This window comes from Filicampus tigris, chromosome 20, assembly GCF_054856515.1.
Source record: "Filicampus tigris isolate MCC_2025a chromosome 20, RoL_Ftig_1.0, whole genome shotgun sequence".
Classification (NCBI taxonomy): Eukaryota; Metazoa; Chordata; class Actinopteri; order Syngnathiformes; family Syngnathidae; genus Filicampus; species Filicampus tigris.
The window spans coordinates 7,696,673-7,722,428 of NC_141236.1; the positions used below are offsets into that span (position 1 = coordinate 7,696,673).

General features: G+C 40.2%; 1 protein-coding gene across 3 annotated transcripts; it reads right to left on the bottom strand.

Moving 5' to 3' along the window:
* Positions 1–302: 302 nt before the first annotated feature.
* Positions 303–25,725, bottom strand: evlb (Enah/Vasp-like b). 3 transcript variants are annotated; one of them, XM_086018816.1, is made up of 13 exons: positions 25,409–25,725; positions 9,320–9,488; positions 8,706–8,883; positions 6,938–7,004; positions 5,005–5,072; positions 4,682–4,920; positions 3,772–3,890; positions 3,119–3,158; positions 2,947–2,998; positions 2,760–2,817; positions 2,181–2,241; positions 2,039–2,096; positions 303–1,379 (listed from the first exon to the last, which is right to left on the bottom strand). In XM_086018816.1, exons 1-13 carry the CDS (start codon positions 25,411–25,413, stop codon positions 1,342–1,344), a joined length of 1,152 nt encoding a protein of 383 aa, XP_085874942.1. In that variant the 5' UTR covers positions 25,414–25,725; the 3' UTR covers positions 303–1,341. The 3 variants fall into 3 exon arrangements, with proteins under 3 accessions (XP_085874942.1, XP_085874941.1, XP_085874940.1); XM_086018815.1 differs by lacking the exon at positions 25,409–25,725 and adding an exon at positions 20,588–21,080 and having other exon boundaries at positions 3,119–3,155; XM_086018814.1 differs by lacking the exon at positions 25,409–25,725 and adding an exon at positions 20,588–21,080.
* Positions 25,726–25,756: the final 31 nt, after the last annotated feature.

The following is a 25,756-nucleotide window of genomic DNA, read 5'->3' on the forward strand; positions in this document are numbered from 1 at the left end:
GCCCAAAATATGTTGACACGCCCCCAAAACAAAAACAAACCCAAATACGATATGATTTTTTTTTTTGTAATCCAGAATTTATATCCGAATTTAAGTCCGTGTGACCGAAACGTTTTTTGGTTGCATTTAGATGGAAAAAACACGAAGAGCACTAAATGATGATTTTTATTTTTCACGCTTGTATATACTTATTTTATATCTATATGCACCTCATACATTAGAAAAATAGCGCACTTTGGGTTGGCATCAAGGCAATGAAAGAAATAAGACATACAGATAAAGGAAAAGAGTCAGCCTTATTTATCCAAGACGTTGTTCACAGTTTTATTTGAATTTATTTCAAAACACAGTGCATTTCTTCTTTTTTTGTTCTATTTTTCTACAAGGAAACACCTTGCCATCATAAAGAGAACAGAATGAACAATACTTTGCAGCCAATTGTTTTTTTTTATTAACAACATGATCACAAATATTGTGGTGTGTTATTTGTATTTTTAAAAAGTTTTGCAGTGGTTGTTGTTGTTCAAACGTGGCATTTTGCTGTTTGCCCCCCCCCCCATAAAGTAAATAAAATATTTTTTTTTAAATGAGAAAGAAAATGGGTAAAAAAAAAAAGCAAATTTATAAAAACGTGCAATATTATCTTTACCATCATATTCTTATTATTATTAGACCAAAACACTAATAAGAAATATGATAGTAAGGGGAAAAATAAAAACTACTAGGGACCATATAAGTACTTAAATATAATGACTTTTGGCAGCACTGTGATCTTGTGGTTAGCCTTACAATTCTGAGGTTCTGGATTCGAATCCTGGCTCCGGGCTTCCCTGTGAAGAGTTGTCAAGGTATTGTGTTTTTTCCCACATTCCAAAAACATATATGTTAGCTTCACTTCAGACTCTAGTCTAAAGTGTCCACAGGTGTTTGGCTGGCGACCAGTCCACCTGCCTCTCAGCCAACGTCAACTGGAATAGGTTATAGCTCTAGTCCCTACTGAGGATAAGTGCTATAGAAAATGAACGGAGGGATAATCTTTATTATATTCGTATTGATTTGGTTGACCCACATTTTTACTGACTATGATTTTTTAAAAAGTGTTTAATAAACTCCTGGAAACCATAAAACTATTTGAATATATTGATTTTTTTCATGTTTTTTAGGCCAAAGACAGAGGGGCAAACAAAGAGACAAATGTAAAGAATTGACAGTCTTCTTCACACACACACGGCGCCTCCCCTTCAGTCAATGCATGCCATAAAAACAGGTCGGCTACGGCGGCTCCTCGACACCACAGCGGACGGCACAGTTTGGGCCCGACTCCTCCTCGGACAGGTGAGATTATGTCGTGCTCACTCGACTGAGTTCATGTCTAATGGCTGTGGGGGGATAAAAAAAAAAAGATAAAAATGTCATTATACATATATATATATATATATATAGAAGCGTGGCACTGTCAATGTGGAGTAAACATTTTTGACTGGGCTATGCCATTTGAACGTACTGCAAAGTTGTTGTAATGTATTGATAAAGTCGTTTGAACATACAACATTTGGTGAAGTTGTTGGAAGGAGTTGGTAAAATGTAGGCTAAATGCTAAAAACTGCATTTTTTTCCCATTATGCCATGGAATATGTGCGCAGTTGTGCGCATGCGCAAGTCAATACCCCATCAATACACCATGTGATTATAGAAAATAATGCTATGTTTTTAGCATTAAGCCGTAAAAAGACTGGATGATGAACGTTCTCGTTTATTGATATTTGCTGATAGTGCCACACAGTGGTCACAAGTGTAAATTGCAACCTTATACCAACTGACGTGCATAAAGTCAAAATGACAGCTTCATTCTTGTAATATTGTGACTTTATTCTAAACATTTTATAACTTTAATCTAAGTGTGTCAGTGTGGCCCTAATACTTCTTTATAGCACATAGATAAGTATTGCTTGTTGAATACGATATCTAATAATTAAATTGACATGGCTTTTTTTTTTTTAGTATTGATCAGTTTTACAACAACCGAGGTAGTTCTCACCGTCAATAATTTCTTCCTTCACTTTGTGCAACTCTCGGAACACTTCTTCCAAGATTTCCTAAAGGAAGACACATGTCAGTCTTTTGTAAAACGAAGAAAATGCCTTTTTATTTTGATCCTTAGTTGTAAAGGAACAGCATACCTGTTTCATTCTATCCATGTCTAACGAGTCTGCGTCTGTGCCGCTCACCGCATGCCGTACCCTACATGGTCATCATTAAAGGGGAAATCGAACATATTTTTTTCAAGAATTTGTTCCCAGCAGGCCCACTGGTTGAAACACGGCATTCTGATTAATATTGCGTTTGTGGAATATGAGTTAAGCAGCAAAATCCATCCCTTTTTAGCCATCTCAGGGGGCGGCCATTTTGTCATTTCTTTCGACTGAAAATGACATCACAACTACCCAGGGCTCAGGTGACGACCAATCACGGCTCAGCTTCAGAAAAAAGGTCAGCCGTGATTGGTCATTGTGAGCAGTTGTGATGTCATTTTCAGTCTACAGAAGTGACAAAATGGCCGCCCCCAGAGATGGCTAAATACGAGTGGATTAACTCTTATTCCACAAACGCAATATTTATCAGAATGCCTTGTTTCAACTAGTGGGCTTGCATCGAACATATTCTTGAAAAAAATATGTTTGGGTTGACTTCTTCTTTAAAGCAAATATTGAATAGATTTTCTACGTCATTCTCTATCACAATAACACACTATCTCTCACTTTGAAGCCATGGCCCTGTCCGCAGAGTTGGCCCTGTCCCATGGCTTTTTGGCTCCGTCTATATGAAAAAGATGCACATAAAGTCATGTCAGCATGAAATCAGAAGCAAAAAGTCTCCCAAATAATTAAATAAAATGCAATTATGCTCCAAGCTATTCATGTCATGCCAATACTAATGCTAGCTCACCTGTGGCGTTCTGACCCCCTCTGGTGCTGGGGGAAGGAGAATTTGGGTCGTCCTGAAGGAAGATGTCACAGACGGCAGAATTTATTTTTTTGTTTTATCCCATTTAACATCACAGTGCCAATTATTGTAAAATAGTAGATCATTATTATTGGGGGATAAGGCGCACACTCACACTTTGGTTGTCGTCTGACTTCTCTGATGCTGCTTTTCTTCTGGGAGCAAGAGAAGGCGCCATGTCCGGAAAGTAAAAAAATAAATAAATCAATACATTAAAGAGAATGTAAAGAAAATAAAAACATAGTGATGCGTTGAGATTTGAGTGACCCAACTAACAAGTTTTTCGAGATACAATTTGACAGATTTTTCTACTTTAATTTACAAGCAAAAACTTGAGACAAGTGCTGTACAGTGGTAGTGAACTCAACTCACTTCAAAATATTCGCAGTCTGTAAAAAAAATTCTTTTAAAAAAGGCTTCAAGCTGTTTATTGTCACTCCCAGTTGAAGTTTACTGTCAAACTAAACATAAAACAAAGAGGACAATGTGTGTTTAAAACAACCACATCACTTTGCATTGAAGTCCGCTAGCTTAATGCTAACATAATGGGAAATGCCATAGACCGGCTCAAGAATAGCATCAGCGGTGCAATGTTATATAACCCATTCATATTTTAACATTCTATTTAATTCTCATTACTGTATGTTGTCATAAAGCACTATTTTCTAAATTATTTATTAAATAAGGAGATGATATGATACCAGCACTGAATCATAGGTGGCAACTCAAACTTCAAACTTCACTACAAGGCAACCAATTCTGTCTGACCTTCGGGCCAAAAGCGCGTTCATCTCCTCCATCAGTCCTCCGTTTCCGCCGCTCGTCCGGTTGACTTCGTTGTTTTTGCCGCTCGATGAATTAGACGAGCTGGACAAGCTCTCCTCCGGCTGGCGAGAGTACAGCGTGATTGTGAAAACGGACAGATGGGGCACATAATTTCTAGATGAGGTCAAACATTGTTAAAAAGTTGAAAATGCAACGTATGTCATAAAGTGGACACAAAGTCTACACGCCCTTGTCCAAATTTTTGTGATATAAAACAACAAGACCAAGATAACAAAAAATGGTGTTTGAACAGGGGTGTGTAGACTTTTATACTGTTTCGACTTTATGTATGCATAGCTTATTTAATATTAATATAATGTTATGAAGTAATACAGTATGTACAAGTAATTCAATTATAATCAATGAATATATTCAAATAAAAAATGAATTAAAATGAAAATTAAACATACGTGTACTTTTTAACATATTTAATAAGAATAAAAAAGTTTGATGTATATGTAAAATAGTTTACTTTATAAAAGTATTTTTACATTAAATGAATTCACGAATCATTTAATAAAACAGAGAAATTACTTTACTTTTTCATTTACAATATTAACCAACTATTTAATAAAACAAATAAAGTGTTATGTAAAAATAAATATTTTACTAATGTTTCTTTTATCTACAATAAATAAATGAGCACATTATATAATAATAATAATAATCACCATCATAATAATATTAATAATTATAATACTGTATGCATAAATGTTTTTTTTTTTTAAAATGTTTTTAATGTTGATTGCAAGGCCATCTGTGGCCTGCTGGTCATACTTTGTCCACCCATGTGATAGCCTCTCATATCAATAATGCTTTTCATAACGCCATCGTTAAGATTGCCGGGCCTCACTCTTTGTACGCGCCGCAGCTTGGCGCCGGCGATCATGGCGGCGAGCCCCGTCTGGGCTGGCGGCTCCTCCCCGTGGCTGCTTAGCGGCGGAGGCAGTGGTGGAGGCGGGGCCCCGGCAGAGGGTGGCGGCGGCCCAGGGGGTGGTGGTGGAGGCGGCGGTCCCGCTGCCATGCACGCGGGGGGAGGTACGACTGGGGGCGCCACCGAGAGCACGGCAGGGTGACCTTGGAAAGGAGAACCTGGATGGAGGAAGAATAGCAAGAGAGACTTCTTTAGCTGCCATTTTGGTCTAATATGACATCATCACTGCGTGACATCACTACCTGAGTTAGAGGAGCGTCGCTCCCGCTCCATGTGGGCCTGCATCTGCTGCTGTTGCTCCATCATCTGCCTACAGGAGCACACAGACACAGAAGTATGATCAGTCTGAATCCTTATAGAAAATTAACAAACCTCAAACAGTTCCCTGATGAACCCCATTGAGTTTTATTTTGACCTTATGCAATATGTACATGGAACACACTCTGTGCAAAAGTATTGGGACACATTGCACCTACAGGAAGTGAATTTACTTGGAGAGGCAATCTACTTTATAGAAAATGAATAGTACTCAAATATCCCTTGAGAATCCCTGAGGTACTCCATTGCATATTGTGTCTGTTAAAAAAACATTTTCATTATAATTCTTCATAACATTTATACATTATTATATTATATTGTGTATGTTTATATCGTACATGGAAAAAAATAATTCAGTTTAATTCAGTCGTCCTGATGAGCTCTTTGTAATGGGCACTAAAGCTTGTGCCCCATGAAGTCTACCTAGCAACAAGTGACCACCAAAGAATCTCTATTTCTGTTTCTTTGTATACCGAAAATGTAACTTCTGTTGTTCAAATTTAGTGAGTACGTATAGCTTATAATATTTGTTATGTAGCTTAGTGCATCTCAGAGCTTCCAGTTCATGGGTGTGACATGCAGTCAGAAATAGTCTACGCTACACAAACACACGCACACAAGCGTGCGCACACACAGCTGACTAATCCTCACCACTACTGCTCGTCTTTGGGTTCACTCAGAGTTCGCCTGCTGCTTTTGGAGATAATACACCACGATGTTTTTTGGGGTTGGTTTAAATGTACTAAAAAGACACACACTTGAATTTGAATATTACAACAACTAAATATGGGCAAGAAGTTTGTTCATAATATTGTCACATTCTTTTATTTTCAGATAACTTAGACATTTCTGTATGTATTTTGTCATAGTTATGAGGAAAGAAATGAGAAGCAGTAAGGTCTTTCGATTAATCTTAACATGAATTTTGGTACTAGCACAGGACTTGAAAAGTGAGTGGTAAAGTAATAATAATGCTATACGGACATGAAATGATTGTTATTTGGGTGGGCGAGGAGATTTTATGGTCAAAGGTCTGTCTTAATTTCAGAGGGCGGGGCCCTTTTTTTGGCAAAGAGTTACATCATCACTCAGAGCAGCAAAGCGGATTTGGGGGCTTTTATTTTCCTATCAGTGATATTATTCGTTTTTGATGTGTTCTCATTTTGAATTTTTGTGTACGTGCATCGGCGACTATGGCTCTCCTTGCCCCCATGTGACGGCAATTATATTAACTAAACAGTTCAAATGTTTTTCCTTATCACTCGAGCGGCTTTGCATCTAAAGTGTGTCTCAAACTTTGGCTCGCAGCACAAAACAAAAAAATCATCCTAGACGGATAAAACATGTCATTTGTGGCCCTCGTAAAGTCAAAGTAGCACTACATATATTAGGGCCTGACTGATATATTTTTTTTAGGCTGAGGCTGATATTTGTCTGAATAAATTTCTAATAACCAATTAATCGACTGATTAATTAAAAAAAATATACAATGAATACAATTTATTCTTTTCTGGTCACTCAACGCTTACAACAATAAAAGATATGAATTGCAGGCAGAACATTTCACTGTTTTATAACACATTGTCGAGTTTTAATGTATTTGATTAACTTTACAACAGAGAAAAAAATTCTGAAAAAAAAGGTACTTTTTTGTTGATTTTGTGGGAAGGGCAACATTTAATTCTCATCATATTTGTCTTATGTTGAATTGTGTTAATATGTATATTTATATATTAAAAAAAAGTCAAAAATGTTAACAAATAAAACAATTGTCCGATTTTAAAAGAGAAAATATCAGATTAATTGGTCGGGGAATAGTATACAGGTACAGTACAGTATATCGCAAAAACTACCCACCTTGCTCTCTGGGCTTCCATCTCTTCTGAGCTTGGTCCATTTTGGACTTGGCGCTGCACAGCTGGACCTGCGCAGGGAAAGACGGAGGAGTGAGCCAACAAATAAGATGAAATGGAGCTGAAACATCTAGAACAAGCAATATAGAGTCAATTAAGCATACAAACAAGGGCAATTACGCACTTGTTGAAACAAAAATGAACACTCACTTCCACTCTTATGATGCTTTATTGGATTAATAACACATTTTGAGGCAGGGACAATATTTGGCTAATGCTGAGACTGGGCTCAAATCACTCCTATGGTAATCTACTTTTCCCCATTGAAATGACCATAAATGCCAATGTCAATACATCAAACAATATCACACACAAGACACGCACTGAGAGTGCACCTACATGACATGCCGAAGAGTAGGAAGCGACTGCAGCAGACGCACAAGCACTGACACAGCCACTCGCTGCTGCCTACCATAGCTCGCCTTGGCCTGCTCTTCTACCACCTCCTTCATCATCGTCTCACCTGATCCACTACCAACCCCCTCTACCACTTCACTTTAGCCCCTCCCCCACTCACCAACTACCCACAGATCATCTGTCATGTAACGCAAACCTCCAAGGCAGCAGAAGTGCAGCGAGCGCCCCGGAGTCTTGTTTCCATTACAATTGACACTATTAGAGAGGAGGCGGTTACTTTGCATTCGAGGCAGGTGGAGGAGATTTGCCCTCACAAGACCTCAGTTCAGTGAGCATCAAAGGAGTTAATTCACTTTTTACACCATTAACTCCATCACTGCCAGAAATTTCAAAGCAGTTGCACATATGTGCCAGTGGTTTTAAAGCATTTTCATTGATCTTTCAAGACACACAGAATATTGTGTTTTCATAACAAAATAAACATCAAAATAAAGAGTAGTCTCTCTCCATTCACCAGAAAAAAAGTTTGATCTAGCTTACTCTGGTTTTAAGTAATCAACAGTAAAAAATGGGCTGGTTTTACCAGAACCACAGGTTTCTGACCAATAAGTGGAGAAGATAAGCTTTTTGTCAATATAAACATATCAAGCAGAACAGCGACTTTGACAGTAATGTTTGTTGCTTTTTTGACACCTAAACTATGAAAAAAACAAAAAAAATCAAGACTGAGATAGGGCTTTGGGTGAGGAAAGTTAAATGGTGAACACACATAGTTTGGACTTGAAATGTATCTTTTGTGACCTGAAACTTTTCTGACACACCTCACATTTCGTATCTGTTCAACTCACAAGCAGATTCATTGTAATCAGAGTAATCTCCAGCCAGACTGATCCCCCCTCCTGTTTTTTTTTTAAGAGACATGAAATCTGGTCTTTCCAGGTTTGAAACACAAGATGATTATGGGCTCATGGGTACATTTATTTGGAGAGAGGGCGAAAAGGAGAAAAAGCTTGGATTAAAGTCTGACTTATTTGTTTTCTTGGCTCCAAAGTCAAGGTTCTATATGGCCTGGAATATTACACCTGTTCACCACTGGAGGGGGGTAGTGAAGTGAAGAGCTAAGGTGGTTAGTATGTCCCAATAGTTGTTGCATTCATTTAGCAGTTGTTGTTTTTTTGATTGATTGAATAGAACACATTTTAATTCATTCATTTCATGAAATAATTGGTTAATTTATTTACTGTAAATAATACAATTAAATATCTCTGAGTATACTGCTCTGTGGGGAAAACCATCTTGGGACAGCCGTGCGATTTCGAATACGCCATGATGATGATCCATGGGTGTTGACCAACCTCCGTCCTGGGCACTGAGCACGCTGAGGGCGAAGAGCATAGCGTTGGAGAAGGTGGTGGCCTCCTCCTTGCTGGCAAAGTTGAGGCCGTACACCTGCCGGGCATCCCTCCACTGGTGGAAGGTTGGCGTGGCCTGGTTATACTTCAGCCCTTTCACGATGGAGTAGTTGATGACCACCTGCGCACACAGCAGGACACACGTGTAGACATCATACATTTGGACCATCGTACAAAAGAGCAACTTCAACTGTAGTCGGAAAAATAGGGTAAATGCACATACAGATGTTAATGTCATGTGTATGTGAATCAGGGGCGGAGCCAGATTGACAGACTGCCCACCCAGTGAGATTCGTGAAAAAAAAATATGCCTTTCAATTATTAGAAAATGATCATTAATTTATTTATAATTTATTAATTTACCCATTAGCCACGTTCTGGCTCCGCCCCTGATGTGAATCGACAGTTAACTTTATTTATTTTCGTATTCATGTGAATGGATAGCCAGATGATTACATAATGTGTGTTTACATTCCAATGTGTGTCTGTGAATGCCAAGGCAGTTGAGTTGGTTCTGTGTGTGCGTCAGTGGACGGACGGAGGAAGCCATGTCACACCTGCTGGTCCTGCAGCTTGACCCCCACCACCCTGAAGGTGTTGCTGGGGGTGTTGTGGTAGATGTTGATGCGGCTGAAGCCCTGCTGGCCGGGCTTGATGGGCACCCACTTCTTGCTGGTGTCGTCGTAGACCATGACCGAGGCCCTCGCCTGGCAGATGCTCTGCTCGCTGGTAAGGGGAGGGATAAAACAACAAACCAATTAGGACACATATGAGAAGATGAAGAAATGTGCAACCTTGGATATTTCCTCATATACACTAGTGTCACGCTGCTTTGCACCTGAAAAGGAAGCTCCTAATTAACCACAACCTGTTTTTTTCCAGTCTGCCCAGTATGCAACTTTCATTTAACGAGCAGAAAAACATCGACTATTAGCGACTTTTAGAGGCAGTGGGTGGTCTGCGTCTACTCCCGGCTTCCTGTGTTTATGCTACGCTACGCTAATTATGTCCTGGTTACAGTTCAAAATGAGCCATAGAGCACATGAGACAGAGTACAAAAAAAAACTCTGCCTCCTCTGTGCAGTAGCTTTAATATAGTCATACAGACACTAAACGAAGAATATTTTCATAACTGTTTTTTTTTCTACAGAGGATAAAGAATATATGCCTGTGAGTATTGTTTTATTGTTTGTCTATGTGTTGTATTTGTGTTCAATAACACCGCAATTATTGATGCGAAGTGTTAGCACATCAATGTCGTTTTTGTGTTATCGTTAAGCTAGTAGGCTAGTAGCCGCTACAGTGCTTGTACCTCAAGTTTGTGCTCACAAATCAGAGCAAAGAAATGGACCGAACCATATAAATAACTCCTTTTCATATGATTGTTTCCTCGTAGCGATGCAACTTAATTTTCACAATGTTGCAATTAGCTTCTCATGAAAATTTGACTTAGTTCTGGTAGCATCACGAGTGTGTTGCCCTCCATCCATTCATTTATTTTCTCTGCCGCTTATCCTCGCAAGGGTCAAGGGTAAGCTGGTGGCTACCCCATTTGAGTTTGGGGGAGCGGCGGGGAACACCCTAAACTGGTTGCCGGCCATTCGCTGAGCAAATATAGCCAATCATTCACAATCACATTCACACCTATGGACAATTTTGGAATGTAGGAGGAAACAGGAGAACGCCGAGTACATGTCCACTCCACACAGTAAGGGCAAATTCGAACCCCTGACCTCAGACCTGGACACGCTTACCGAGTGTGCTGTGCATAATAATAAAATTCCTTCCACTGTGCTTTCGCTCTCTCACTTTTCAAACTATCTTCCCTCCTTGTCTTTTCTGACGCAGCTTTTTTGTCTTTGCCTCCAGGGTCGATGGTCTAATTTTAGCATGGCAGAGAGGAAAAGACACAGATGGGACGTCTTCTTCTTCTCGTCTTTCTCGTCTCGTTCATCCCATTTGCAAGTCAAAGCTGTTTTCTCTGCTCCTCGTCTGTTTTAGTTGCCCGCCTTCTACGTAATTCCATTTGATTTTTTCTCCTTTTGCACGTGTGTCTTTTGTCGGCGAGCAAACGGCCCAAGTGTGTGTGCGTGTGTTAAGCGTGTGTGTGATTACAGTCAGGGAAAGTGGGGCGACAAAGGGTGCCACGGTGGGCAGGGATGAACGCAGTCAGATGGACAAAGCAGCCAGACACAACACACACAGACACACGCGCACACATGCACACGTTGTCTCATTAAGAACGTCAGCAGATGCTGAACAAGGCCCCGATTGCATTTGGTTTGGTCAATTAGCGTTGGCGAGGATTAAAGGCCTGAGAGTAGATGAACTGATATGTTAATGCAGTTTATTTATTCATGTTTGTTTGAGTGTAACCGAGTGATTACACCGTATTGATTAAACGATGTTTGTCACTGTGGTTGGACAGCTGCATTGCATCACACCGAGAGCCATTCGTCTTATTTTGATGATTTTATTTTGTTATGTGAGATTGTTGAAGAAGTTACGTACTAGCAAAGAATGAAGCTCGTGTACCGTGAAAAGTCAAAACATGTTTCGGCTTCTTTCAGCTATTTGCGGGTGTTGTCAATAACAAATTGCCCGTATTCCATAACAATTATTGTGTGTGAACGTCAAAAGGTGAGTTACGGCCAGACATTTTCAGACCCTCTTTTACCCTAACGTTTGAAATAAAATGAGGAAAAAAACATAAATAAATTCCTTGGTTTGAATGGCTGGACTGTGAAAAGACAAATAAATTCGTCTTTGGCAGTGAATGACTTCATAACTTAATACTGTTTATTATTTTTTTTTTTTTTATTGTATATTATACAAAGACATAATATACATAATGTACATAACATACAGACATAGTTTAAGTTAAGTGCTAGTGCCCATGTGTGATGTCACATCAAGGCTAGTATGCTAGCTAACGCTGTTGAGCCTTATGTGAAGGTGGTTTGTTTGAATTGAACAACTGAATACAATTGTTCAGGTAACACAGGTTCATGATGATTGATGATTTATGATCCTCTCCATTTTCAGTGTTGTACCATCTTGTGGCATCTATATGCCATTGTAACTGAATCTTTGGAGGGGGGGTGTCAAATATTTGTGAATTTTCGCAGGTGGTTGCTGCAGTCAAACATTAACAAGATTGTTGCTAAAATATTGGAAAGAAAAAAGCCATTTTACAAGGTTTAAGTTGTCATTTTACAAGAATGAAGATATAGTACAACCAACGTTAATTTACGAAGCGAAAGTCCAGATATAAAAAAGTCAATATTACAAGTAAAGTCATTGCAAAGTCATCCCAAATGTTCTAAAGTTGAATTTTTGTCAGTTGAGGCCAAAAGTATAAAACGTGCTAATAAAAGTCATGTTATTAATAACTCCTCGCTTCTTCCCGCATGAGCGCCTTGCTGAGATTTCTGTCAGAATTCACTGCAGCAGCCCGGGTGACATTTAAAGTGTGTGCGTGTGTGTGACTTATTCATGTCTCGTGGAGAAACTATTCATATTTGATCCGAGTTGCACGTTCCTCTGCTTGCGTACGAGTGTGTCGCGTGTGTGTGTGTATGTGTTTCCGTTTCCTCCCCTCCAACCCGTCCTCTCTTTTAGCACAGGCGCCTCATTTATTCATGCTGCTTTCAATGCCGCTGGGACTCTCCGACGCCATTTTCTGCCAGTTACAGAGAAGCGGCGCTTAAAGTTGAACTGAGTCGACAAGTTAAAGAAAATAAATTAAACACATGGGTGCATACCCTGGTGAGTGTGTGCATGTGTGTGTGTGTGTTATGACCTCTAATGCAAAGTGATGTGCGTGCAATTTATCAAAACAAAGATACTGCTGAGATGAGCTGGTGATATTTTAACTTTGTAACATTATGACATGACTCTTAAACGTTTCAACTTTTTTCCCCCCTGGAACCTCTACGAATTCCTTTGCACTAATGTACGACTTTATACAGAAGTGAAGTCAGCCCGAAATGTAAATGCTTTTAAATCCAAGAGAAAAACTATGCTTTTTTTTTTTTTTTACCCATACCTCTGATTGAGGTCTTTTAAAGCTTTTTTAAAGTACATTTTACAGTGTAAGGCGTTTTAGTAATTTTAGTAAGGGACCTTTAATTTCTGTACTCTGTTTTTAGATGTTTTTAGTTCTTTTGTTTGTAAATGCTTTATAATGTTGTACTTTTAATTGTGTAAAGCACATTAAAGCGTAAATCAACACAATTATATTTTTTTGAAGAATATGTTCCCAGCAGGCCCACTAGTTGAAATACGGCATTCTGATTAATTTTGCTAAGTTTGTGGAATATAAATTAAGCAGCAACATGCACTCGTTTTTAGCCATATATGGGAGTGGCCATTTTGTCTTCTGTCACTGAAAATGACATCACAACTGCTCACAACGACCAATCACGGCTGAGCTGTTTTCTGAATCCGAGCCGTGATTGGTTGAGCAGCGATGTCATTTTCATGTATTTTTTCCACTTTAAGATGCGTGCTTTTATTCTTAAAAAAAAACATCAATTTATTTCTCTTTTGAATATCGTGTTGTTCATCATATAAAATTATGTTTCTCATCATATTAGGACTCATAGTTTCAATAATTACACGCCTCATTGACTTAGAGATTTGAGAACGTTTTCTTCAAATTGACTTTTACTCCAGCTGCGTCTCAGACTTTTTTCTTGGTTTGACATTATCCACAGAGTGGAACCACAGAGTCCATTGAGACTTCTAAACAGTGATCAATTTGTCTGTTTAGTTTTTTTTTTTCTTCCCCGTGTGCGCTAGTTATTCTCACACACTCAATCACAGCGTCGCGAAAGGACGAGCTAACAGAAGGTGTCTTTGTGGCGCTCGGCAGCTGCTCGGCGATAACGTCCAAATCCCCACAACAGTCAACAAACTGTTTTGTGTTTTTGTCGAAACAAAATCTTGCGTGTACCCAGTAGACTGCACGCGTGTGAGTGCATCCTCTGCATGGCACTATGAAAGCTGCATGAAGCAGAGGAGGAGAGAACAGCTGAGGGCTTAAACATTTATAAACACACCAGGCCAGAGCTACATTAGCTCTAATAGAAAATAAACTGCAGCTAAAAAGGCTCCACAAATTAAGGTCCCGTTCCACTGCGACGAAGGAAAACGGGCCACTTTGGGTAATGACACTCAGCTGCAGCGCCATGCGAACACCTCGGACAAACAATTACAATCAAGTACAGTACGTCCTCAAACATGTATTGTGCCATTATTTCTTGCTAACCCAGTGCTGCTGTTGTTTTTTTGGTTTTTTTGTGTTGTGTCATTTTACCGGTTCGATGTGTTGCCATGAAAATATTAAATCTAAAATTTGCCCAACGGCTTGGGAATCTCGATTGCTGGCGTCGACCATATAGACCGTTGAAATAGCGGTTTCTTTTTCGAACCAATCAGATTTTAGATTCTCCGCTCTGCGCTCTGAGTGACGAGTGAGTTTTTCCATCCTCTAATTCACTGGTGTCGAACTCCGGTCCTGGTTCAGTTACGTTTAGCCTCTGATTGGTTGATCTTAAAATTTGTGACGCGGAATTTGTGCATGTCGGGATAGAGCTAAGTTTAGCCTGGGTTGATAGTGGAAGTTACGGAGAATCTTTGCCACATGTGCAAGTAAACATTTGCACACCTGGGGCATTTTTTTCTAAATCAAATCTAGAAGCCATTTATTTTGAGGGGAGTCTTATAAGATGAGTTTGAAATAATATTAAACTGTTTGGGGATCATAGTTTGTGCTATATTTACAGTTTGACTCAAAACGTTTGAGGGGTGAGGGGCTTCGTGTACTCCATACAACGTGTTTTTACCCAAGTAATGCAACGCGTTAAATTTCCATCTTTAGCGCTTACACAAAAGCAAACAGCATAACGCAAATATAATCAAACATTAAACGCTACTGGCGATTTCACGTGCTAAACACACACAGTAGCATTGTGCACGTGCTTTGGCTATGAATATGTTTACGTCTTCTATCTTGGAAACAGAAGCCAGATCCTGTTAATGTTTCCCATTGTGGAAAAAAAAAATCAGCTGGCAGGAGATTTTTGGGAAGAGGGAGGGGGGGGGGGGGGATAAGTCAGCATAAAGCTCATTTGGCCGCTTGGAGCACTGACAACAGTTTTAATGCTAATTCACGTAATCCTTTTTTAAGGCCATGGAATTTGCTCGCGGGTCCAGCGCTGATGGCTTCAATTATGGAAAACGAAACCCCGTCATGCTCATGTTTTCAAACACTACACACACTGCACTTGCTGCTTTGACATTTGAAGGGAGCCCCCCCAATTAAACAGTGTAACACACACATAAACATCGGTAAAACACGCACACACTGATTAGACTGTTGCAAGCAAGTACGCACGCACGCACGAGCAGGCTAATCTGTTGGCATGACAACAGCCATAGAATATTGGCTCTGGCCTAGAAAATATGTCTGCCTGGCTGAGACGAAAAGATGAATGAGCAGTGGTGATATATAAATAAATAAATGTATTACTGAAAGAAAAAAAAAAACATGCGGCAGTTCGCTCATTAACCGAGGAATACGCCGCATCCTGTCTGACGCTCGCATCATCATCATACTCAAATGTCTCTGGCGCTTCCAGTATGAAATACAGAAAAAAAATTGACAAAAGTAAAGGGATACTCTTCAATTAATCAATTATTGGAATCAGTCAATGAATGTTGACTTTTTTTCCCCCCTTTTTTACGTCTCAGTCTTTTGTTTAGATTTGAAACAGCTTCCAGTTAAACCGATGGATGAACTGCCCTTCCAATCATTTCAAGGTGAAATGTTACCTTGGTCGGGGAATATTTCCGTTTGCGAATGGAGTCACGGAGCGCATTAAATTGGTGAACTGAGGTTCCACTGCACTGACAAAAAAAAATCAAAGACATCCTCCGCAACTAGTCAACTGTCAACACATTAGTATCAACTTTTTAACAAAAATGAAACAGTCGAAAAAGTAGCTAAATATAGCAACCAAATTTGTAAACGAGCTCCTCTCTGTCCGCAGCCATATAATCAGTGTAAGCAGTTCATGGCAGGCTTTTGTTATTTTCCATCTCTGCGATAAATCCGCTGGAGTGGAGTCTGTCTCGCCAGCGTCTCCATTAGGAACTTGAGGACAGTGTATTTATTATTTTTACTGACATGACCTTCGAGTCACCTTGAGGGGTTTGGACAATTCTGTCCATGCAGCCCAAAGCCTCGAGAACACTTCCCGTCACGACCACTTTAAACTCTGCTGCATTTAGACACCGTGCTTGATAATGCCTACATAAAAGCGTCTCATTAAACTTTCACGTCGACCTCCTTCCTCCGACCTCCCCCCCCTGCTGCGATTGCTGTTACTGCTGTACATCTCTCAGCATCAGCAACCAGGAAACTCTTTAATGCTTTATGGGAACACATGCAGGGAAAAGAACCCCCCTTCATCAGACTCTGAAGCCCTTGTCACGAAGAGATACCATGAAATGGTTGTAACAAAAGGTCCCGAATTGATCTGACAGCACCTTTTACAAAAAACCCGGCAAATGCAAGACGCTGATGTCACTGTGTGCACTTTCACAGAGTGACAATTAGATGACATCAGTGTCTGCCTGTGATAAGTGTCAACTCAACAAGGCGGGAGAAATGAGTTTCATGTGTTAAACTTCACACCCTCGTCTCGGCATAACCAGCTATACACACACCAGCCTCTGTTACACATACTACCGCCAAAGGTTTTAAAATGCTGGCTCCATTTCATTCCCTCTAAATGTCAAAATTATTGATACAGAAGAGCAACATAAAAAAAATGACACCATTGACTTAACTGACTGACTGACAGACGATTACAATTACGAAAAATGACGGACTGACAAATGACGGACGGGTACCCTGGCCGCTGGCGGATGACAAATGACGGACCGTCAGAATGATAAAAAGCATGTCCACAACCAACACATAGGTCAATAATACATCCTTGATGAGGCTCTAAACAAACACACAGAAAAAAATATGCAACTGTATTATTTTCCTCCAAAAATCAATTTGACCTCCGATTCATCATCTCAGATGCACATCTGTGTTTGCATGCGATCCATCTCCCAGTTGTTAACTTTGCCAAGGGGTCATTAGGCTAAGTGTCCTGCATTGCAGCCGGCCTTGAATGTCTCACAGGCACATCTGTAATTGTCCGTGGTGCGTCCACAGCGGACATGTTGTTGCGTGCAGCCGTGACCCATCACTTCCGTGCGTCCGCTGACCCAGAATTGTGACAAATTCCCAACAGTGCTTTCCCTGCCGCGTGTTTGACTTCGGCACTAATCTGCAGACGATGCATGGGTGGGAGTAACGCATGTTTGCTGTCCCTTTAGGGATCCTGGAAAATTCAAAGCCTGCATCATGCCCATGAGACGTGATCCTGTTTTACACTGTAGAAACACAGCTAAATGCCTAATTTCTATGCTAATAATCCCACCAAGGCATTCATATCTACTTCCTAGGTGTCATCATGATTGTTCTCTAATGAGACATTCTTGCTTTCAGCTTTAATATTCCTTCATATTAGAAAAACACAGAAACGGTCCCGTTGCAGCTAGGGAATAAAGCTAGCAGCATCACGAGCAGTTGCAGCCCGGCGCCATCCAACATTAGCATGAGTATGCAAAATCATTTAAGAAGTGCCAAAACATCTCTTGGCTCTTTCTAACAATCCCACCACATGACTCAAGTAATTAGGTAATTACTAGCATAGTGTCTAATTCTCAGATGGTGTGACTGCAGGGTTAGTGCAATTATGAGAATGATGACAGCGGAAAATGTGAAATCACTTGGTAAAGACAAATACTATTAATGCTAATGATAGTGATAACCTCAAGTTAAAAGGCCTATAATAATGATAATGGCTCAAGCGTTTGTGTTTTTTCCTTGACAGTATCTCTTTAGAATTAGTTTACATGACAATGATGTTTTCAGAGCCTCACGTTGCAAACTTTTTTTTTTAAGAGAAGTACCATTTTCATTCCTAAAAACGTACATCTGAACATGAAATGTTGAAAATATTTCACTGCATGACTAAACAGACTTTACGTGAGGACATTTGTGTCTTTTTTGGGGTTTGTTCACATGACAATTGCTTTGGAGCCTCAAAACATAAATAATTCAAAATGTACCTCGGCGGAAAGAGCTAGCATTAAAGGATTTAAAGATGAGAACATTGTTACTGTTGAAAGGCTAAAAATGCTATTCTGTAAAACTGTACGTGCAACTTAGTAAAAGAGAAACGTTGGAAAACATATGTGAGTATATCATTATGTTAGGAAAGTAATAAAAAACTGTTGTAAACAGCGGTCGATAACGTTTTGTTCAAATTCTGTACCGGTAATGACGACACAGGCTAGAATGTTAGCAATTTTGTATGTTTTTACATTTTTTTGTTTACATGGCAACCGTCAGCCAACTCAAAAACTTTTGAAGCTTTTATCATTATTGTTTCCATCTAGATTAAAAACTTGCAAGTAACTTTTGAGAGTTTATGACATGCCAGACTGCTCCGTAGATCTCGTATTTAATCCTAAAATCCATTGTCGCCCAGCAGTATTTTATTGCTATTGCTGGCAAAACATCTCGAGAATATCGTACCGTGCCTCACTTTACAATTATGTAAAGAATTCCAAGACAAGTCTCAGGAAAAAAGTATCCACACAATGGAATTTCTTCTCCCCGGTTCTTGTCATGTTTGTATGTGATGTTGTATCCAAATGAAATTCCAATACACTCAACTTGTGTTTTACAACAAAAAAGTAAGTGAATTCATTCAGCGTCCGTCTCTGTGAGAGCAGGAAGTCCACTGCGATAGAGGCAAGAATGGTGTTTACATGGTTTTCAGCCCTTCTTAATGAAAAAAAGAAAAAATTAACATTCAGATGATTAATTTTCTTTTCTATTTCCTTATCCATCAGTCATCTTTCATATTTGCTTCTCATTTGCTGAGCTTTGTGCCTCTGCTCATCCCCCATCTCTTCCTCATCATCCTCCCTCTCTCTTCAAAGGCTCACCTTACAAATCGCCCACATACAAATTTTCCATCACCTCCTATGCTAATCCGTATGGAGCTAATTTGGCAAACATTAATTTCGCAAACTTTTCTTTTAATGCTAATATTTCACATGGCCGACATAGCCAGTGAAGATTGTGGGGTGGGGTGGGGTGGGGGTACTTGGTATAGTGACCGCGATATAGTGAAGCATCACGGCCCTCTAAACCTGTTCCAACAGCGGGGCGCCGCTGCCAAATGAAAAAGCTTCTTAACCGAGCTGAGTCCCTTAAAGCTGCACTAATCAGAGCTGTTAGAGGAGTCGCGGTCAAACATATCACAATCTGTGAAGCCAGGACTGCTGCTTTGACAGAAAAAAATATATAGGAGAGGAATCCTACTAGACTCTAAAGTACGCTGAGAAAGGAGAATAATTCTGCTTATGAATATAGTTAAAACTACACTTAACCTGGGTACATTTCAGAAAAGATGGAAACAGTGGTCAATGATGACCGACTCCAGGCCTGCAGGTGGCAGAGTTACGCATTACAATGCCGATGACTGCCACAAAGACCACCCACTAGTTTTTTAGCGACTTGACTAAAATAAAACAGTGAAAACAAGAGGCAATCACCTTGTATTAATTAACCGAGTGATGATCACTGACAATCGCTAAACAGACATGCAAGCCACGGGTTGGAATTTAGCAGGCTGACGGTCTACTACCGCCGCTGCTGTTGTAGTGTTAGAGAGGAAATCAACCCAAACATATTTTTTTCAAGAATATGTTCTATGCAAGGCCACTAGTTGAAACGAGGCATTCTGATAAATATTGCGTTTGTGGAATAAGAGTTAATCCACTCGTTTTTAGCCATCTCTGGGGGCGGCCATTTTGTTACTTCTGTTGACTGAAAATGATATCACAATTACCCAGGGCTCAGGTAACGACCAATCACGGCTCAGCTTTAGAAAACAGGCAAGCTGTGATTGGTCGTTCCCCGAGCCCCTGGGTAGTTGTGATGTCATTTTCAGTCGACAGAAATGACAAAATGGCCGCCCCCTGAGATAGCTAAAAACGGGTGGATTTTGCTGCTTAACTCATATTGCACAAAAACAATATTAATCAGAATGCCGTGTTTCAACTAGTAGGCCTGCTGGGAACATATTCTTGAAAAAAATATGTTTAGGTTGATTTCCACTTAAAAGAATATCAGAGGGCAAAAACATAAAAAATGTATGATGTCTATATCATATATTTTCAAGTAGTTTCACTGCAAACAGATTTTGCACATTTATGCACAAAGACCTCTTTACACTTGTTTCCACCTACAAGCCTACAAGTTACAGCTTTGAAACATTTTAGCCAAACCACATTAAGTGACATCCGCAATTGTCAGTGACAGCAACCCTATGTGAACTGGTTGATCGTTGGCGCCTCGGGCAGACATGCCTCTGGATGCAACACAGGAGCACCAATGAGAACATGGAGAACAAAGGATGCGTTCAGGGAGGCGGCCCAGGAACGACCACGTTTATGACACGACCGCAGCATTGTCAGCACCCCCGACCGCCGCCGCCACCACCGCTGCGCTCTTGATGATCTTTCACTGGCCATCAATGCTGCTCCTGGTGCCCAAATACGCTAGCATGCATCCCCACCACCCCCTACCCCTCCTCCCCTCTGCAAGGCCACAGTAGCCATCGAGGCAGAGCCGCACTCCCAGAGATACAATCACTACTTTCTGTCCAAAATAAAAAACCTACCTGACTTTGAACTCGCTCAGCTGCGGCTGTGCCCCCGGCTCGGCGCAGTAGATCTGCGGGAAGTAGAAGCGGTGTGACTGCAGGTTGATGTCCATGTCGGCGGATAAAGAAACGCAAAATCCCCCCACTTATGGAGTCTCCTTCCAATGGTCGGCCCGGGCTTCCGTAGAAGACGTCAGAGTTCAAGAGGCGACATAGCACCTGAAATGCTAGGAAGGCATCACCCCCGCTCTCGCTAAAAAAAGGCCCACTAACCTATATCCCAACTCCGTGAATGAACAAAGATAGCCCTACAGCCCACACAGATGACAATAATGCCTTCCTCCCGGGGAAATGAAAGGAAAAGCTGGATTCCAGTCAGCGCCAAGATCCGGACGAGAGTGAGCGAGGTTGCGCGGTATAAAGAGGAAAAAGAGAGAGTGCGATGGAGAGAGATTCCCGGTGCTTTGAGGCGTTGCCCTCGCTCTGCCTCTCCTCTCGTTGTCTCATTGGATTACCTACTCCCTCTCCATCCATCCCTTGCTCCCTCCCTTTCTCCCCTCCCAGCTGTGTCGAGAGCTGGTCCTGCCAGCCGTCCCTCCCTCTCTTCCCCTCTCCTCCTCCATCACCCTCATCCACCTCCCCCTACCATCTGCTGGATTGGGCAAGCGTAAAACCACGTGGAACGACAGTGGGAGAGAGCAAGAGAGAGTGAGAGAGAATTTAATTCATCTGATGGCTCACATCTCAGGACACACACACACACACACACACACACACACACACACTTTCACAGGTTGTTCATTAACAGAGTAGTAGGACGCAGGTGGGGAAAAGACAATGAGACAGTGATGCACTGCGGTGAGAGGCTGTGAATGAAAGCACATAATGGAAAGAACAGCAGCAGCATGAAATGTTATTATTAAACGCTTCCTAAAATAGTGGGCCTATTGTCAGACTACAACAGTTATTGAATATGTTATCGTATAAAAGAATATTGTAAACTATAATAATTCATAAAATACACTGTACATATATAAATTAACATTTTGTTCATAATTTTAAGACATAAATCAATTTACTTAATACATTCTATACGAATGAGTAAACATTTTTATTAATATCAATTAACAAATCACGAGACTAAATCTGTGGTTCTCAAAGTGTGGGACTCGTGCCACTAGTGGTACGTGGAATCCCTTTAGTGGTACGTAAACGAATCACTGCCAAATTACCGTCCAGTTGTATTTAATTTTTAAGTACAATACATTTGCGTTTAATAATCAAGAACTATTTATTTTTCAACTTTTATTCAAGTAAAACTGTTATTTAACTTTTAAGTAAGTCTTGTTTACCAATTTACAGTATTAATGTTAAATTTATGCTTACGTTTTAGGAATAGTAAAATATACAACATTATATCTTTTTTATAATATACTATAGAATAATAAAATATATAACAATTGTATAAATAAGCACATTTAACTAAATAAATCAATTATTTGAATGAATACATTTGAAAAGATACAGTATTTGATAAATAAAATATTTGTAAGAACTTTGTAAAATAAACTAATAATTGTGGAAAAGAAAAAAAATATAAAAATATGTGTAGCATGATTTCATTATTATTTGTGAAAATAAAGGCCTCACCTTCAATGAGAGACAGGCATAATAAGTGGTGAAATGATCATTAAGTGGATATTAATGGAATTAATGGTTGATTACTCATTTTTGGAATCAATCTAACATGGAATCTAGGTTTGAGAATATTCAGAGAGCACCTCGGGTCTTGTTAAAGCTGTTAAATAATAAATAACGTGCCCATTAATTTTCCCCAGAATAGAATAAATTTAGTCCAATGCCCATTCCTACCGCCAAGAAACACATGCCTAGTACTCTCTGCGGTTGAGTAGTAGTGAGCTTTTAAAAAAACACACCAAAAAAACAGCCAACATTGCTGGGTCACACTCTTCATCAAATCAGACTTCCAGTCATCCAACCTTTGACCCTTTAATATTGACATGCTTTCATCTTTCGCAGATGCACGCAGATTATAAATGATGTACAGCTCCAAAAAAAAAAATCATAATCTCTGCAGCAATCATGGTTTGGAAGCAATAAATCCCTGCCATATTTACACCATGCGCGCTCTCTTTCTAGTACACAGCTCACAGGCCACGTCCCGCTGCGCTTAGCCGGTAGAATTCTTTAATTGATCCACTGACATTGCTCTATTGTGCAGCACCGGACATTGCAGCTTAGTCCTGTTTACCCAGCAACACATGCTCGTATTCAAATAAACTGGATTAAGTTACTTTTTAATTGTTGTATCCAAATAGTTTTATCTAATTTACATTTCTCCCCCATGACTCGGAAGCTCGGCTTGAAGATGGGTCATTTTCAAGCGATGATCAAACAACAAAAAAATATCATGTCAAAACTTTTTAAGCAGATGCTGCAGTGTTGGGACAGATTAACGTTAGCGTTAGTATCTGACAACCGGCACATACAGAGATGATTTGAGATACAATTGTTTTAAGATACAAGCTAAGTCACGTTATGAATTTTGTGTTTGGCGACATGTTTTGTGAATGCGCCACATAGAAGGATCTGCAAACTAATTGGCGCGTGTGATGAACTGCTGCCTCCACAAATGAAAATGCAACCTGTGCTTTTACTGTCTTTATGAGCTCTCACTTCATCATATAACCACGAGCAGTGGCTCATTTGCATTAGAAAGGACCGTCCCCTCAAATCAGGCTGATTTCAGCAAGGCTAGTAAAAGAGGGTGAAAAGTGTCCAGCAAATCTTGAATTTAGTTTCTAATTTGATACAACATGTTACTGAGTTGTAATTAGGCACCTGAGAACGGAATTAATGTCTCCTTTAGACAGCACGTCTCACAAATGTGAGGTTTGGCAAAAAAATGTTTCTTCTAAAATCCGAACACATCGGAGGTCATCTTGGAAAGGATTAAAATTCAACCTTATATAGTTTTCCTCTGTCATAAATTATATGATTTTAAGTTATCTGGTCGCAGAAAATCCAGAAATCCGTTTCCACCCACACAGTACTGTCCACCTGCAGGTGGTCACACTGTACCAGGACAAGAGCAAAGTGACAAGAGGAGATGGATGAGCTGTAAACAACATGCACACACACAAGCACACGCACACACACCAACGGGATCTGGCAGTTGAGATGAGAAGAAGGGTGGAAGGGAGAGCTACCTTTTATTCAAAACACACCCACAGAGGCTAGAGTCACCTACCGCTCCGCCTTCAGTACAAATGACTCACCGAGTGCACTGATGTCACCCACAATGCACTAGGTGACAAGTCACATGATCTCACACCTGACACCGGATGTTTCCCTGACATATGCAGTCAAGTTAAGGTTGTCAGAGAGCATTAGCATTATTGTTAAAAATGTCACTGATACGACTAACCATGACTGCAGCTGCACACAAGCAATATACAGATACAAGTCACTACATTAGGTACACCTGAGATACCTTATGAAGATAAACTGTATCTTAAAGTCCTGCCTTAATATTTTGAAACCTATTTTTCTGTACAAATAATCTAAATTATTCCAGGGTCCAAATGTAATAATCATAAAACTACTTTGTATTTAGAAACTGTTCAGTAATGTTCTAAAAATAGGTTATTGGTACAAATGCAAAAATGTCCCTAATATTATTCAATAGTAACTGAAGTAACCCTTACCCAAAACATGCTTACAAAAGGGTTACTAAACCAAGCAGCTCACCTCTTTGCCCTTGTCCCGCATTCAACCGGCACACAGCTACTATTATTATTATTCATATGGGTCACAATGGACGCCGTCAATATGCATCAGGCAGTGCGGGTGGCATTCGGTCACGCTCATCGATCCCGCTATTGGACAGCACGAGCGGGTTGGGAATGGGTCACAATAAGGACGCTAAACAAGAAACCAGAACAAAGTCGGTTGAGATAACAAGGTATCATCGTTTATAGCTGGGCAAATCCTTTAATATATATGACAATATATATTCATTAGGTCTCAGCCCAGCACAATTTTCACCCAAAAAAGTTGGGGGTTTTTTTAGCTCTAGATGTGCTGTTAAACCATAAAAAAGAAGAAAAAAAAAACATAGTAGAAAAATCGCTATAGAGTCACTAGGGACAAGGGCAGTGATTTCCAACCGGTGTGACAAGGCACACTACTATTAGTGTGCCATGAGAGATCATCAGGTGTGCCCCAGAAAATTATCCAACGTCACTAATTTAGAAAAAATATTAATTTTATATTTAAAAAGGTGTCTGATAATTTATCCATGCCAAGCGCATACAGTAACAGGCAGTGACGATGTTTGAAGAGATTTTTATATATATGCTGAGGGAGAGAACAAATGGCAGAGTGTAGTTTGGACACGCTAGATGACGGAAAATACATAATTAACCTTTGTATCCACTTTTTCTGAGTCGTTTTGTATCCACGTTTTGAGTGGTGTGCTGTGAGATTTTTTTTCCTATGTGAAATAACACAAAACCCAATTTTCTGATCAAAAATTTGTCAAGAAACATTGAAAGTGCTGCTGATTGGCTGGATGATCCGGAAGTGTAAATATATTTAAAAGCAGGCGTTTGTGCGCATGCGCACGCAGACGCAGACGCGTATGCGCGCTCTCGGCTAACACGTGACCTGCCGGCCGGACAATCACAACAAGCGCACCTTATTTCAGCGGTAGGTGAAAGGTCCTCACCTGCGCTAGCATTCAATGTATACAAAATAGACATTTTAGCCTCTAACCAAGTTTTTCAAATCCAAAAAACAGCAAGAATGTCTTCTTACCTCATCTTAGCTCTCCCGTGTCTGTGTCAAACATCCAGCTGCTTTTTGGTGGTGTTGCAACCGGCGTTGAGGGCCCTCCTGCCGCCGCCTTAATGTGTAGATGATAGTTTACTGGATGAGGAGGGGGACTCGGGGGGTAGAGAAGGCGGCAAGGTGGAGGAAATTAAACACGAATGGCCATAGTTTTCTGGTCGAATGTGTATGTGTGTGTGTTTGTCAATAAATAGTCGTGGTGGTGCTGTTTCACGGCTACAAGCCGCCGTCCCATAACCTAGAAGCCGGGCAGAGAATGGCTACCCCGTGGTCCGGAGATGCCATTTTCCTAGCGTGCTTTGTGATGAGATCCAA

Excerpts from the sequence above, each read along its gene's own strand:
- evlb (XM_086018814.1), bottom strand. The coding sequence starts at position 20,682 with ATGGACATCAACCTGCAGTCACACCGCTTCTACTTCCCGCAGATCTAC. Across the intron at positions 3,891-4,681 it reads AGCTGCGGCGCGTACAAAGA|CCGGAGGAGAGCTTGTCCAG; the intron begins GTGAGGCCCGGC and ends TACTCTCGCCAG. Across the intron at positions 2,999-3,118 it reads AGTCAGACGACAACCAAAGT|GACGACCCAAATTCTCCTTC; the intron begins GTGAGTGTGCGC and ends ATCTTCCTTCAG.